This window comes from Crinia signifera, chromosome 7 (genome assembly GCF_055691185.1).
Source record: "Crinia signifera chromosome 7, ASM5569118v1, whole genome shotgun sequence".
NCBI lineage: Eukaryota > Metazoa > Chordata > Amphibia > Anura > Myobatrachidae > Crinia > Crinia signifera.
In genome coordinates this window covers 60,922,243-60,938,874 of record NC_139223.1, presented here as the reverse complement: position 1 = coordinate 60,938,874, position 16,632 = coordinate 60,922,243, and the positions used below count along the sequence as shown (strand labels likewise).

Sequence of the window (16,632 nt, the reverse complement as noted above, 5' to 3'; positions counted from 1 at the left end):
TTAAATATGCAATAACCAGTGATAATGGGCAAAATATGCAAATGCATATGCAAATGCATATAATCCTGTCTCTAGTAATAACACTGCCAGAAAAGCTAAACAATTGTGGCCCATAGTGTCCAGTGACCCTGACTTGAAATTATTACATGGAACTCGCATCCTCCCGAGCTACACCAGAGGGCGCAACATCAGGGACTTAGTGATTAAAACAGAAGTACCCACAGCCAGCCCAGAGACCACTTTCTGTCCCGCGGCAATGGATGTTTCAAATGCCTGGGGTGTAGGTACATGTCCACTGGCAACTCCATTGCACACCCCCACTCTGACAAGAAATTTCCCATCAAGTGGGCACTAACCTGTAGCACCAAGTACGTGGTGTATGCCATCACATGCCCGTGTGGCCTTTATTATATCGGTAAAACCGAATGCCCTTTTAAGATCAGGATGGCACAACACAGGTTGGCCATCCGCAATGCACTGGAGTCGGGCACTGGGGATCAACCAGTGGCCCAACACTTTGCAAAGGCGAAACATGGGATGGCCACTCTGCGGCACAAAATTATAGACCATGTGCCCCCATCAATTAGAGGGGGTAACCGGCCCAGGAAACTTTTACAGTTGGAATCCCGCTGGATTTTTAAACTAGATACAGTGCGCCCCAAGGGACTCAATGAGTCCTTGGGACTCATTAATTTTGTGTGACCATTGATCCAGAGGGGTGTAAGTGATCCACACTTCATCTATATGTGTGTAAGGTTAGACACCAGCATGGTTGCCACATGCTTATCCCACACACCAGTTACAGGGGACTGAGCTTATGTGCTAGAGGGTCATTAGGTAACATTTCATGTGTGTGTTCCCCTATACATCTGTTTGTATCAGTTTGCATTGTCCATGGCCGACAGAGTCGACACAGACTCGGTTCCTCTTTTTACCTTTTTATCTTTTTCATGTATTTTTTCTGTGTTCACAGATATATTTAGATTTGGCTCTGGCCAATCATCACTTCTGCACTTTAATATATGAAGATGTATCTATATGTTTTATACATGACACACGCACAAATGTCATATGTTGTCAATTCAACTGCTGTTTTTTTATTACCAGAGCATTTTTTTCACTGTTTTTTACTGTAACGCCCACGGGTGTTTTACTCATTTGACAACGTTCAGTCAGTTCTTATAATGTATTGTTATTGTTTACAGCGTTGCGACGGAACCCGGGCGCCGTGACGTCACATCCTCCGGAAACAGGAAGTTGTATTGTGGCAGAGCGTCGGGACGCCGCCGCGTCAGTCAGCTGGGGGAATATCGTGGAGGGTAAGCCTATTTATTTCACTGTTTGTACACTGTTTTGTTATCCTGATGAAGGGGAAACCTATCCCCGAAACGTAGATCCTTTGAATACACGTTTTTGATTTTCACAAGTCTTCGAGTGCCGCCTCGTATGTATGTATGTATCTGACCCGGCATATACTGGGTCACCTAAGTATCCATCTCCGTGCTTTGCTCCGCCCCTCTGAAAATCCTGCGTTTGCCCCTGGTAAGAGGGTGCTCAGAGACCTGTGGAAGCTATCTGCCCAATCACTCATCTGGTTATAACTTGGCTTACTCTGAGCTGCAGTAGTATTTGATAATATGACATACTCCTAGTATTATAAAGGCTTGTGGTGTTAATGCTCAATGTATATTTACTGTCCTCCAACATTCATCCATACAGTAGTACCTGGGCTAAGGGGATTCATGGAGGACTTATGCCCCGTACACACGGGGGAGATATATTGCTCAGCAATATATTGCTGAGTGTCTCTTCTGTTAATCAGCGACCAGAGATGGTCGCTGATAATCGGGAGACTCTGCTGGGGGAAGAGGCAGGGAAATAGCTGATCGCAGGAGCAAGCTCCTGCGACCACCGACCATCAGGGGCTGCACACGGGAGCGCGCACCCGGCGATTCATCGCTGACAGCACACACAAATCACTGGCAATATGGTCGCTCTGCGACAATATTCCCAGCGATATGTGCTGAAATTGCACCCGTGTGTACGCACCTTTATTGGTAACAAAGGTGTCGGCCATCTTGGCAATGGTCCTGAGATGGGTGCATTGACTTCTAAAGGTGCTAACGTTGGACTTGTCTCGTCTACAGATGACTATGGACCAGTTGATCTACAGTACGAGCCTCACCTACAGCCCGGTTTCCAGCATAAGCTCTCCCATTACTGGGAGTACTGGTGCTGTAGTGTCCATCCAGTGCTACTACCCAAGGTTAGGATGCTTCCTACAGTTGATGGGGTAATCTGGATGTCTATGGGAAGCGTGTCCTGTTTGGCCCAATGCAGACCCAGGCATTGTCCCATTGGATCACATGTAACTGTAGAGCACCCAAGAATGGCTGTGTTGATTGTAGGTTTCTAGACGTAAGACACTAAATAATTGGTTTGAGGGGCTCATAACCCTGTTATGGGACTACACCCTATCCTACCCTCCCTTTGAGCACCAAGCCCCAAACATGATGGTTGGGGTATGTGGGCTATGGAAGGCCTTTGCCACTGAGATGGGATCTCAGTTTAGTACCAACATTACTAAGTTTTAAAGTCATCTAACTCCTGATTTGTAGCAGAACATAATCTCCTTCAGTGTTGTGACATCATTATCTGACTCTGTCTAGTAACAAGAAACAATTTAGTAGTGGTTGTAAATGCGCCAAACCTGACTGCCGCAACTAATACCCCCTTGGGATACCAGCCCCAAAAAATCAACACAAGCAAATACAAGACGGAAGTATACTGATGCGCTGTCAGGCAAATAGATGGATTGGTCACTCCTTCTTCCCTGGTCCTGGATTCTGTCCAAGGATTTTTTTACAAGTTCATGGGTAGAAGAGGAGACAGATACACATGGATAGTGAAACCAGAAAGAATCCTACATAGGAAAATCACTGTGGTTGGGTTCTAAAAAGAACACGGACCTGTCCAACAGGCCCTATGTGCCTGTAAAGGTATCTTTCAAACACCCATGTTTTTCCAAATTCCCATGCAGTTAATGCTCACCTTCTGGCAATGCCTTATGTGCACATAGGGGTATCTTTTCTGTTCTGTTCCTTAGTTGTCCAAATCTCATATAGAAGTTTGTGGTATCGAAACTCACAGGCAGATAGCGATATAACAATTTTATTTTCACAATCCGAGCAGTAAAAAAAACAGGATACAAAGAACAAGCAGCAGAAAAGAGTTAAAAAAATTCCTAGCAGAGCGTCACCTCCTATCCCTGCCAACTCAGCACTCACCCGGGTCTAGAGGAGAGTTGGTGCCTCACAAGATGAAAAAAAGTGAAGAGGCCAGAGGGGATGGATCGGCAATGCTGGAAACGTCACTCCACAACACCGACGCGTTTCGGACCTGTAATGGTCCTTTTTCAAGGTGTGGAGTGTATGAGTAGGGTGAAGGTATTTATACCTGCCCAGCAAACAGCCTAAAATGGCAAATAAAAAATCTGTACCGGAGTGTCAAATTTTTTAAAAACTATTCATAAGATATACACACATGATAAAACAAAAGAACCTCTCTATACATAATATATTACGTCAGGAAAGCATTCAATAAAAAGAGCGGAGCATTTGCATTGTTATAACAGTACATTAGCGTGATTGAAAAGCGTCCCATCCGGAAAGTCCTTAACTTGTTTTAGTAACCACATACAGCGTTCCCGCTGTTTCTATCGGTGTGCTTGTATCCAATGGTCCCGCTGTCCGGATATCCGGATCTCCCTGTGCAGATAATCATAGCGGCTACATCCGGTTAGGTATCTGGAACGCAAGCTCTCCTCAGGCGGAAGCGGCAGTGACGTCTGCTTCCAAATCGAGGTGTGAGACGCAAACATCGCTCCGCTTGATACTTCCTGATCTCCCTTCAGTGACGCTTGCGTGTCATATACGTGTGCTTGAAACGCAGGTCAATGGGATGATTATTGGCTTCCATATTGTATCAGGCACCGTTATATGGATGATTCCATATGTAAAATAGAAAATGTGCAAAATTAGCATTAATTACATATTGCCGTTCAGCCCATACATATCAATACTAAAAACGATACAAATATTAAAAACCATTTGATTATTATGATAAACAATTCATTAATAAAAAGTACATTAATAATAAAAAGTGCATTAATAATAAAAAATATATAAAAATTCATCCTGATAGGTAAATGCTTTTTTTTTAAAAACGGGATTATATGCTTCACTCCAAAAAACACAAGTTCGAAGTCCATATTTAAGCCTGATGGGGACAGAGGTTTCAACGTATATATAGTCTGCATTTCTGTACGTGCTAATCTCTGTTCACAATCATTGACCCGCCAGTGTGGTTTCACCATCTTTATCCCACAGAAGGAGACCAGATGCCGAATATCACACTGGTGGACTTTTTTAAAATGGTCCGACACATTATTGGACTCCAGGCCTTTCTTTACATTTCTTACATGTTCTGCCCATCTAACTTTAAGGGCCCTGGATGTCCTACCGACATACTGTTTGGAACAGTATTAATGCTAATTTTGCACATTTTCTATTTTACATATGGAATCATCCATATAATGGTGCCTGATACAATATGGAAGCCAATAATCATCCCATTGACCTGCGTTTCAAGCACACGTATATGACACGCAAGCGTCACTGAAGGGAGATCAGGAAGTATCAAGCGGAGCGATGTTTGCGTCTCACACCTCGATTTGGAAGCAGACGTCACTGCCGCTTCCGCCTGAGGAGAGCTTGCGTTCCAGATACCTAACCGGATGTAGCCGCTATGATTATCTGCACAGGGAGATCCGGACAGCGGGACCATTGGATACAAGCACACCGATAGAAACAGCGGGAACGCTGTATGTGGTTACTAAAACAAGTTAAGGACTTTCCGGATGGGACGCTTTTCAATCACGCTAATGTACTGTTATAACAATGCAAATGCTCCGCTCTTTTTATTGAATGCTTTCCTGACGTAATATATTATGTATAGAGAGGTTCTTTTGTTTTATCATGTGTGTATATCTTATGAATAGTTTTTAAAAAATTTGACACTCCGGTACAGATTTTTATTTGCCATTTTAGGCTGTTTGCTGGGCAGGTATAAATACCTTCACCCTACTCATACACTCCACACCTTGAAAAAGGACCATTACAGGTCCGAAACGCGTCGGTGTTGTGGAGTGACGTTTCCAGCATTGCCGATCCATCCCCTCTGGCCTCTTCACTTTTTTTCATCTTGTGAGGCACCAACTCTCCTCTAGACCCAGGTGAGTGCTGAGTTGGCAGGGATAGGAGGTGACGCTCTGCTAGGAATTTTTTTAACTCTTTTCTGCTGCTTGTTCTTTGTATCCTGTTTTTTTTTTTACTGCTCGGATTGTGAAAATAAAATTTTGTTATATCGCTATCTGCCTGTGAGTTTCGATACCACAAACTTCTATATGAGATTTGAACAACTAAGGAACAGAAAATATACCCCTATGTGCACATAGGGCATTGCCAGAAGGTGAGCATTAACTGCATGGGAATTTGGAAAAACGTGGGTGTTTGAAAGATACCTTTACAGGCACATAGGGCCTGTTGGACAGGTCCGTGTTCTTTTTAGAACCCAACCACAGTGATTTTCCTATGTAGGATTCTTTCTGGTTTCACTATCCATGTGTATCTGTCTCCTCTTCTACCCATGAACTTGTAAAAAAATCCTTGGACAGAATCCAGGACCAGGGAAGGAGTGACCAATCCATCTATTTGCCTGACAGCGCATCAGTATACTTCCATCTTGTATTTGCTTGTGTTGATTTTTTGGGGGCTGGTATCCCAAGGGGGTATTAGTTGCGGCAGTCAGGTTTGGCGCATTTACAACCACTACTAAATTGTTTCTTGTTACTTGTCTTTTACCACTTGTAGAGGTTATTTGCAGCCGAAATTATGTTTGCCCATAGAGGCCGCAGAAATGTATTAGCTAAAGACATCTTTGACAATGAAGAACATTGTGAAGTCATAGATGATAACTTGGAGGAGGCCATGTTTAAATTAGAGAAAGCACTGTTGAAAGAGGGACGTCTCTGGTGGGAAGTCATCTCCCTTGAAAAATATCGTTCTGAGGGAATTATCCCTAGGGGACTCAGAATAGATAAAACGCCATCTTTCAACAGTGAATCAGATGAGTTTAAGGCCAATTGGTATAAGGTTCTAGATATGTGCTCATTTAAATTAATGGAACTCATAATTAAATACAAAAATGAAGAACTAAAGAAAAATGAGGATACCGTTATGATTTATAAAACCTTGGTCGATCCCCACTCTAAAACAAAAGAATTTAAAGAATGTGAGGAAAACATCACACATAAAATTGAAAAAAATGAAAAAGAACTAAGATTGAAAAAAAAGAAAAAGTATCTTAGGGATAAAGAGGACTATAAGACAGGCTCCCAATACGATTATAAAACTAAAAGTAATAAAATGGAATTAAATAGGGACCCGATAGCCCCAAAACAAACCCCAAGAGTAAAAAGAATTAACCATTTTAAACAACCATATCGGTATAAGCCTCAAGAGAGAATTCCAACTAATGAAGAAAGTTTTACTTTCCAAAGGAATAAGAGAAATTGGAGACCGTATGAGAATAGTGAGGATAGACCCACTAGACAAAAAAGAAATAGAAACTTTACTGATGAGGAAGAAACTCCCAAACACTGGAGACAAAATAGGCCAGACAATCAAAATATCGGTTGGAGAACTAAGAATAGATTTGAGCCCTTAAGAAGACATCGGGACATTGAGCCCCATTTTTTAGACAAGGAAACCTACCAACCAATAATACATTGAAACTTAATCCCTCAAAAAAATATAAGAAAAGGGGCAAAAGGGGGGGCGGACACTCAGAGGAGTCTAAACTTAAGAGAAAAACTAAAAGATCAGAAAAATCACCAAACCAAATCCCTTTGGAAACACAGGAGATAGAACAGCAAGATCTTGGTAAAAACAAAATTTTTAATTTAAGTAAATACATACCCAATGCAGAAGAGATGAAGGTCTTAGAGCGTGGTTTAAAGTTCGCTCCATCGAACAAAACAGATGAATTCGAAGTCTTTATAGACTTTCAGAAGTTTATTAGAAAATTAACACTCAAACGCTTTTTTGAAGAAAATGGTCAGACAGACAATACAAATAATGAGGCTGCCAATTACTCCATTTTTAAAAAGAAATCAACTTTTTACCCAAAACACAAAAAGGGTTGCTTCATCGAGACGTTTGAACGCCTGGTATGTGATGACCTAGAAAAAATTCATTTTAAACCGGACAAAACTGTAAATTTAACAAAAAAGGAACGCGAAGCTATTAAGAGTCTGCGGGAAAATGACCAGATTGTCATAAAACCCGCAGACAAAGGGGGTAGTATTGTAATTTTGGATGTAGAGGATTATAACAGCGAAATTATAAGACAGCTATCGGACACAGCAACTTATAATAAGAGGCAACCCAACCGAGACCATTAGTGGAAAGCTGTCTACTTTTCTAAAATTGTATACCAAAAAAGGTGTAATTACAACAGCCGAAAGTGAATATATTATGATCGAGAAACCATCAATGCCGGTAGTGTATATATATACTACCCAAAATTCACAAAAATGAGACCAAACCCCCTGGTCGGCCAATAGTGGCCGGAACAAATTCTGTCCTTTCAAATTTGTCCCACTTCTTAGACCACTTGTTACAGCCAATGGTGCAAAAAAACCAGTCTTATCTTAAAGACACTATCGCCACTCTAGATGTTTTAAAAACCATCAAGTGGGAGGGAGGTTTCAAATTAATAACATCTGATGTGGCCTCCCTCTACACGATTATAGATCACAACAAGGGTTTATTAGCGATAAAATATTTTTTGGATCAGGAAGAGATGGAGGATGATAAGAAAAACTTCATTCTGGAAGGCATTTCCTTGATCTTAACAAATAATTACTTCTGGTTTGATGGTGGCTACTATCTTCAGTTAACCGGTACCGCTATGGGCACCAGGCTGGCACCAAGCTATGCCAATTTATTTATGGCATGGTGGGAGATCAAGGCGGTGTGGCAAAACCACCCGTTCGGTGCCAGCCTGGTGCTGTGGCGTCGGTATATTGACGACATACTTTGAGTCTGATTTAAAACTATTCTGTGATCATCTGAATTCTAATGACCTTAATATCCGCTTAACATTTGACATCAGTTCAGAAACAGTTAATTTCCTTGACCTCACCATTTATGTTGAGAATGACTTAGTAAAAACTAAAAGTTACATCAAAAAAACTGATTGTAACTCATTTATTGATGCGAATAGTAATCATCACATCAATTGGCTTAAAAGTGTCCCTGGAAGTCAATTCCAGCGCATTAGTAGGAATTGTACTGACTTAAAGGTTTATGAAGACCAGGCCCTACAACTAGAGAAACAATTCCTCAGTAAAGGATATCAAAAGCCAATGATCAACAAAGCTAAGGATAAAGGCAGATCTCTGCTAATTAATAGAGATCAAGAAAGGCCCAAGAAAGTTAAATCCAGCATATCGGATGTAATGTTTATCACAAAGTATACAAGTCAACATAGACAGCTAGAAAGCATGATAAAAAAAACATTGGAGTGTACTTGCCAGTGACCCCCTGTTATCCAAACATATAAATGTCAACCCGAAGTTTGTGTACAGGCGGGCCAGGAATGTGAAAGACACCATAGTGAACAGTGCTATTAATGTTCCATCACCACTCACCCGTATAAAATCAAAAGGGTTTTACAGATGTGGTATGTGCAGTCTATGCAGATCTTGTAAAGGTTCAATAAAATGTGTGCAGGAATACCAATCTACACATACAAATAAAATATATCCTATTGAGGACTTTATAACTTGTGATAGTAAGAACTGCATCTATCTGCTACAATGTAACTGTTCCAAACAGTATGTCGGTAGGACATCCAGGGCCCTTAAAGTTAGATGGGCAGAACATGAAAAGAAATGTAAAGAAAGGCCTGGAGTCCAATAATGTGTCGGACCATTTTAAAAAAGTCCACCAGTGTGATATTCGGCATCTGGTCTCCTTCTGTGGGATAAAGATGGTGAAACCACACTGGCGGGTCAATGATTATGAACAGAGATTAGCACGTACAGAAATGCAGACTATATATACGTTGAAACCTCTGTCCCCATCAGGCTTAAATATGGACTTCGAACTTGTGTTTTTTGGAGTGAAGCATATAATCCCGTTTTTTTTAAAAAAGCATTTACCTACCAGGATGAATTTTTATATATTTTTTTATTATTAATGCACTTTTTTTATTATTAATGTACTTTTTATTAATGAATTGTTTATCATAATAATCAAATGGTTTTTAATATTTGTATCGTTTTTAGTATTGATATGTATGGGCTGAACGGCAATATGTAATTCATGCTAATTTTGCACATTTTCTATTTTACATATGGAATCATCCATATAACGGTGCCTGATACAATATGGAAGCCAATAATCATCCCATTGACCTGCGTTTCAAGCACACGTATATGACACGCAAGCGTCACTGAAGGGAGATCAGGAAGTATCAAGCGGAGCGATGTTTGCGTCTCACACCTCGATTTGGAAGCAGACGTCACTGCCGCTTCCGCCTGAGGAGAGCTTGCGTTCCAGATACCTAACCGGATGTAGCCGCTATGATTATCTGCACAGGGAGATCCGGACAGCGGGACCATTGGATACAAGCGGGAACGCTGTATGTGGTTACTAAAACAAGTTAAGGACTTTCCGGATGGGACGCTTTTCAATCACGCTAATGTACTGTTATAACCATGCAAATGCTCCGCTCTTTTTATTGAATGCTTTCCTGACGTAATATATTATGTATAGAGAGGTTCTTTTGTTTTATCATGTGTGTATATCTTATGAATAGTTTTTAAAAAATTTGACACTCCGGTACAGATTTTTTATTTGCCATTTTAGGCTGTTTGCTGGGCAGGTATAAATACCTTCACCCTACTCATACACTCCACACCTTGAAAAAGGACCATTACAGGTCCGAAACGCGTCGGTGTTGTGGAGTGACGTTTCCAGCATTGCCGATCCATCCCCTCTGGCCTCTTCACTTTTTTTCATCTTGTGAGGCACCAACTCTCCTCTAGACCCGGGTGAGTGCTGAGTTGGCAGGGATAGGAGGTGATGCTCTGCTAGGAATTTTTTTAACTCTTCTGCTGCTTGTTCTTTGTATCCTGTTTTTTTTACTGCTCGGATTGTGAAAATAAAATTTTGTTATATCGCTATCTGCCTGTGAGTTTCGATACCACAAACTTCTATATGATATTTGGACAACTAAGGAACAGAACAGAAAAGATACCCCTATGTGCACATAGGGCATTGCCAGAAGGTGAGCATTAACTGCATGGGAATTTGGAAAAACGTGGGTGTTTGAAAGATACCTTTGAAGGCACATAGGGCCTGTTGGACAGGTCAGTGTTCTTTTTAGAACACAACCACAGTGATTTTCCTATGTAGGATTCTTTCTGGTTTCACTATCCATGTGTATCTGACTCTGTCTAGTGGCCAGGCCCTGGAGAGAACTTATGGAGGACTAATGGATCATTAGATCTGAATGTGGCAGCTCAGCTGCTACTTGGTAATCTCCCATAAGGTCACCTGAGCATTCCTGTAAGTACAGATAATTGGACTACTGATAATGGTCTCACCACTCAACATCAAGTGATGGGTTTCTCTGCAGTAGATGTAATGTTGTGGGTCCCTTCTCTCCATATTATACTACATAGTAATGAGACTGATTCTTCCTACAGACATGGTAATGTGAGCAGCAAAGCCATCCAGCCAATGTGGATACCCTTCAGCTCCACTGTATCCACAGAGGAGAGGCTGCCATTCCTGTTCCAGATAATGAATGGTAAGGCTGTTCCCATTGGGGTAATACTGGAGGTTCAGGCTCGGACAGATTCCCAGGCCTGTAGTGGTGATGTTCCAGTGCTTGCAGCCCATGTAACCTAGGATGGTCCTTGTCCATCCAGTTCTTAAGCAGTAGAGCTTTTAAAGATGTGCTTTATAATAGGCATCCCATTGTCTTTTTTCACATGAGATTAAGGATAGTTGTCCTAATGAATACTGTGACTGATAGTAGGCTGGGATATGCCCCCAGTTCCTAGAAGTGCTTGGTCAACCCCAAGCGGTGGTGGCCTTGTATTCATAACTGATCATCTTCTTGCAGATGACTTTAGTGCACCAAGGACGTCTACAGTTTTCTTTATTGGTGATACACTAAACATAGAGGCTTCTGTTCTTGCGAAGAACCACATCCCATTGAAGATCTGGGTGGACAGTTGTGTGGCTACAACATCTCTTGCCGTGAACTCCAGCCCCCATTAAGAGATCATAGCTTTTAATGGGCGAATATGATTTTTGTTCATTGTGGTACCTTAGGTTGCGCTAAGGAAATGGCTGGTAAGCTAACTGGCTGCTATCAGGCCTGGTGTATCATGTTTCTGTCCACAGGTGCCTGATGGATAGCAAGCAGGAATACTCCACATCAAGCTTCATAGCGCCAAGGCCTCGGCCAAATGAGCTCCAGTTCAGGATTGATGTCTTCAAGTTTACGAAGCCCGATACACCTGTGGTGAGCGATCAATGGGTGCTGTCTCTGAATGGTGTGACTGTCTGTGGTGGTGATAGTGTTCAGCTATACTTATCAACCTTCGATGTCAGCCAGAGGATTCCTCTTCTAAGTAACGGCCGGAGATCAGTTGAAATGACACACACACACACACACACACACACACACACACACACACACACACCCCAATGGAGTATGTTAGTCAGACAGTGATCTGAAGTTTAATCTTAGTGTGCTCATAGTTACACCAAAAATGTGGAATGCAATCCACGTCATTGCTCATTAAATGTTTCTTTTGAAGTTTTGAGCTAAAACCATAAATTCACACTTTTTAATAAGATGTCAAAACAAAAGTTTCTTTATCATAGAAATAATTGTATCAATGTCGATAAGCAAGCAGTAACCTTGCCTCCTCCTTCTGATTCTCAAAACATTCCAAAACGCTATCTTCATTTCGCAGTTGCAATATCTTCTGACCTTGGTAACAAGTTACAACTCTTACAATCACCTCAAACTGTTCCATCTTATGCTGAAATTAAAATCTGTTCTGCTAGAAGCATTTGAAGGAAAATACATCTTAAAGGGACAGTGATAGTTCTGAATAACATATATAAAACTTAAAACCTTATATGTATATAAAAGGTGAGAATCATATCTATACTCTATCATTTCCTCCTGTTCTACCTTTTACTGACTTAATATCACGGTACTTGTTTCCTAGCACGGCCACAAATCTTGTCCATCGGGGTAGTTTTAGTGCCCTGCGACGCGACAGACGCGATGCCCCCGATTTTTCCATTGAAATGCATTGAAAACAGTGAAAAATCGGGTCGGTCGTGTGCACCTAAAAATGGTAAAATAGTCCAGACGCGATGCCCCCGATTTCCCCATAGGGAACAATGTTAAATGGATCAATTTACCAAAATCAGCATAGGGAACAATGGTAAATGGGCCAGAAACCCCCAAAAAACACACTGACCAGTGAAATGTCCCCCCAAAAGTAGTTGACGCCACCCCGCGATCAACGTGAACCCGAAGCGTGGCGAGCCCGCGAGGGGCGGCGGTACGCGTCCTCCGACCCTTTCATGCCCCTACTATCCACTAGGGTGTGGAGTGAGAATAGAATAGTGTGGCGAGGGGACGCGGATACCTTCACAGGTAAACGCGGCCTTCACAAGTATCCGCGTCCCCTCGCTGCGCTCGCCACGCTTCGGGCTCGGTGGCTCGCTGCGCTCGCCACACTATTCTATTCTCACTCCACGCCCTAGTGGATAGTAGGGCATGAAAAGGTCGGAGGATGCGTACCGCCGCCGCTCGCCACGCTTCGGGTTCATGTTGATGGCGGGGTGGCGTATAGTACTTTTGGGGGGACATTTTTAGGTTCAGGGGTGTTTTGGGGGGTTTATGGACCATTTAACATTGTTCCCTGTTGAATTGGCTAAATTGAGGCATTTAACATTGTTCCCTATGGGAAATCGGGGACATCGCGTCGGGTCCATCGCATACGATTTTTTAGCACGCATGCGATGCGACCGACCTGATTTTTTTTTTTTTATCCTGCGATGCACAAGATTAGAATCGGTGTGGCCGTGCTAGGAAACAAGTACCAATATCACTATTGGTTATAATCCATTATAAAACTAAAGTATATATGCAAAATGGTTGCTTTAATATAATGCGGCTTCTCTCAGTCCCTCCAATCTATAAGTACGGTTGGCCTGCCTAACGAGGAGCACACAGTCCACCATAATGGTGCCAATGGCTATGTCCCCACGAGCAGATGCTGGCATCACTTCAGGTGGAGGGTAATGACCGTTGACACATATCCATCATAGTAGACTGTCTACCGCTCTTCCCTCTGCAAAGTGTTTGTGTAGTGTTATAAAACCTGGAGGATTCAAACTGAGGTTTATAGCATTGCATCTATAGTTTCCCTAATCTTTTTACATGTCATTTTCTTTGTCAGATTTCTCATCAGGGAAGATTTGTGAGATTTACTTTCAGAATTAATTGTCCATTTATTAAGTCCATTTGCAATGTCCTTTCACTTATGATTTCCACCATAGTCCAACATGTTTAGTTCTTCTAGTACATTGTTGCCAATAGTAAAGAACATATTGTTAATGTTGTGGCGACTTTATCTTGTAACACATCAATAATTAAAATACATGCGATTGACCAAATCTTGTACATCACAGGGTAGGATTCTTTTTTTCTTGTGTCTGGAACAAAAACCAAGTGTGAGTATTTTACCTATCAGTCATAATACAAATTTTACCAGAACATAGGTAACTATAAATAAAACCTTTAAGCCAGGTTACTGGATTTTTCCATGAGTTTAGCCATTTATTTTCACTATACACTTTGGCAACTTGGCTTTTTAACTCTTTAACTTGGAATAGGTGGATCTCAATGGCTTCAACAACTTCATATGTGTCATTAAAGTAATTAAAACAAGCTTATTTTACACCAATGCACATTCCCACTTATGTACAGTTCTGGCAATTGTCATACTGTACTACATTGGATTAATCATCAATGACCAAACAAGGGTCACAATCACCATTAATGCAGCAGAAGACATTATGGGGGAAATTTACTAAAGGAAATTTGTAAAAAATAGGTGTATTTGTATCCAGGAATACACTTATTTTTGACATTTACTATCCCGAAAATACGGCTATTCACATTCATAGCACATCAATACGACTACGAATTGCCATATTTCTAGATACAAATACACCTATTTTTTTACAAATTTCCTTAAGTAAATTCCCCCCTATACATCCCAAAAGACCATTATCAGATTTTGAACCTATTGAACTGTATTTATGCATGGTACAGTACAATGATTGGATAATACTTCCTTTGAGGCTTTCTTGTATCCCAGTGTCCTTATTTGCCACTTTTTGACATAATCGGTGCAGTCAGCAGACCTTGGCATAGACTTTCAAATCAGGGATCAAGAACTTTTCTGAAGTATTTCCATAGTCACTCAGTCTTCAAGTTGCAGCTTGTAACTTATATCTACATTAGTATCTTGGATAGACAAAAAAAACTTGACAATGGACATTTAGTCAAATCATCATATATACATTATAACTTCAAATATTCAAATTATGCCTTATATGATATTAACTAGTATTTTATCTATTTTTCTTCATTTCTCTTAAATAACCTTTGAATATGTTTTTATACTGCAGCCTCAGTGTTTGCTGACTTGTAAAACCATTTCTCCAGCCAGTGTCTGTATTCACACAAGGGCAAATTCATATCTTAAGACCCTGGGCAACTGGGTGAAGATCACTTGTTTCCACTAAAAGGGTGGGTACATTGTGTACTTTTACAACCTTTTCTCAGGTACTATAATGCACACTTCAGCCTGTTGCAAAGGCCTGTGTGGACTCTAGGGGTTCTCTATTGTTTCCCACCTATAACTTTATACACATACTGCCATGCATAATGTGGGCATTTGCCAGTGACTTGTTGGCAGACAGCGCTTTTTCCCAGACACCACTCGTCAAAGCCTTTCTCAGCTCCTTGTTTCTTACCTCCTGCTTAGAGGCTTATTGTAGGAGCAACAAGTGTGTCTTCTGGCTTAGCACTTTTGGGTTCTATGTCCATCTGATGGTCGGGTATATTCAATAACTGTAACATGGCTTACCTGCCTTGCAGGATATTAGCCATACTATTGCCCAAAGTCATAAGTGTCTGCTCCTCAGTGTGCTGTGACCTTACACCACAACTGGCTTAGACAGGCAACAAAGACAGCATTCTTGTACTAGAGCCTTCAGCTCTGCTGTTTATGTAGACATACAGTATATAAGGGTAGAAATTCCCATAGTTATACATTATGTATAGGATATAATCACAATGCCTTGGAAATCGCGGAAAATTAAAGGTGCATTTTTTCTTTTTCCTTATGCTGAGATACTGTTACCACAGCATATTTTATACTTGCTATGGAGCTCTGCAATTTCTTTAACTCCTCCCCCCCCCCCTTTTGAGCACAGCGTACAATACCGCTGAGATCAATATGATGAAACATAAAACAAACACTCTATCAGCAATATTATTTACAGTACACATTTCTTTTGTATCTCTTTGGCTGCTTCTAATGTAAGTCTGTATGTGAGACATCGGCAGCGTCCCCCGCTATACTCCCTTATTCTGACTCTAGTGTAACAGTCTGTATGTGAGACATATGCAGCGTCCCCCGCTACACTCCCTTATTCTGACACTAGTGTAACAGTCTGTATGTGAGACATATGCAGCGTCCCCCGCTACACTCCCTTATTCTGACACTAGTGTAACAGTCTGTATGGGAGACATATGCAGCGTCCCCCGCTACACTCCCTGATTCTGACTAGTGTAACAGTCTGTATGTGAGACATTGGCAGCGTCCACCGCTACACTCCCTGATTCTGACTAGTGTAACAGTCTGTATGTGAGACATCGGCAGCGTCCCCCGCTACACTCCCTGATTCTGACTCTAGTGTAACAGTTTGTATGTGAGACATATTCTGACTCTAGTGTAACAGTTTGTATGTGAGACATATGCAGCGTCCCCCGCTACACTCGGGCGGGCTGGGCCGGGGGGGCAGGGTGCATCTGGGGGGCATCTGCCCCCCAGGCCGCACTGGCAGGTCTACTGCGGGCCGTGTCCGAGGCCGCCTTCCCGTTTTTTTTTTCACTGCCGGCGGCCATGTTCCTGTGGTCTTTTAAATTATGTCTGAGGCCACAGGAACATGGCCGCCAGCCTCCATGACTACGTGGAGGAGGGCCGACAGCCTATTCCCTCTTATCCCCGTCGGCAGTGCCAGGCGCTGGGTGGGGACGTCATGACAATGACGCCTCCCACCCACGCGTCTGCAGACGCAGCCAGATACTGGAGGCAGCGGCAGGCAGGCCGCAGGACAAGTCATGGGGGCCGCAGCAGGAGGCCGCACAGAGTATAATTGAAATTCCTGG

The 16,632-nt window shown here is 42.0% G+C and overlaps 1 protein-coding gene and 1 long non-coding RNA gene across 2 annotated transcripts in view; both read left to right on the top strand.

Annotated features, from left to right (window-relative positions):
* The first annotated feature begins 1,198 nt into the window (after positions 1–1,198).
* LOC146020230 (uncharacterized) lies at positions 1,199–4,850 on the top strand. Its single transcript, XR_014450754.1, has 3 exons — positions 1,199–1,319; positions 2,148–2,266; positions 4,619–4,850. It is a non-coding gene; the product is annotated as an uncharacterized LOC146020230 (long non-coding RNA).
* A 2,201-nt stretch (positions 4,851–7,051) lies between these two features.
* LOC146021191 (ornithine decarboxylase antizyme 1-like) overlaps positions 7,052–16,632 on the top strand; it is a 93,106-nt gene continuing 83,525 nt past the window's right edge. The window contains exons 1-3 of the mRNA XM_083154989.1: positions 7,052–7,288; positions 8,426–8,595; positions 10,838–10,941. Coding sequence (XP_083011115.1) covers positions 7,052–7,288; positions 8,426–8,595; positions 10,838–10,941 — 511 coding nt within the window. The remainder of the gene's footprint in view (positions 7,289–8,425; positions 8,596–10,837; positions 10,942–16,632) is intronic.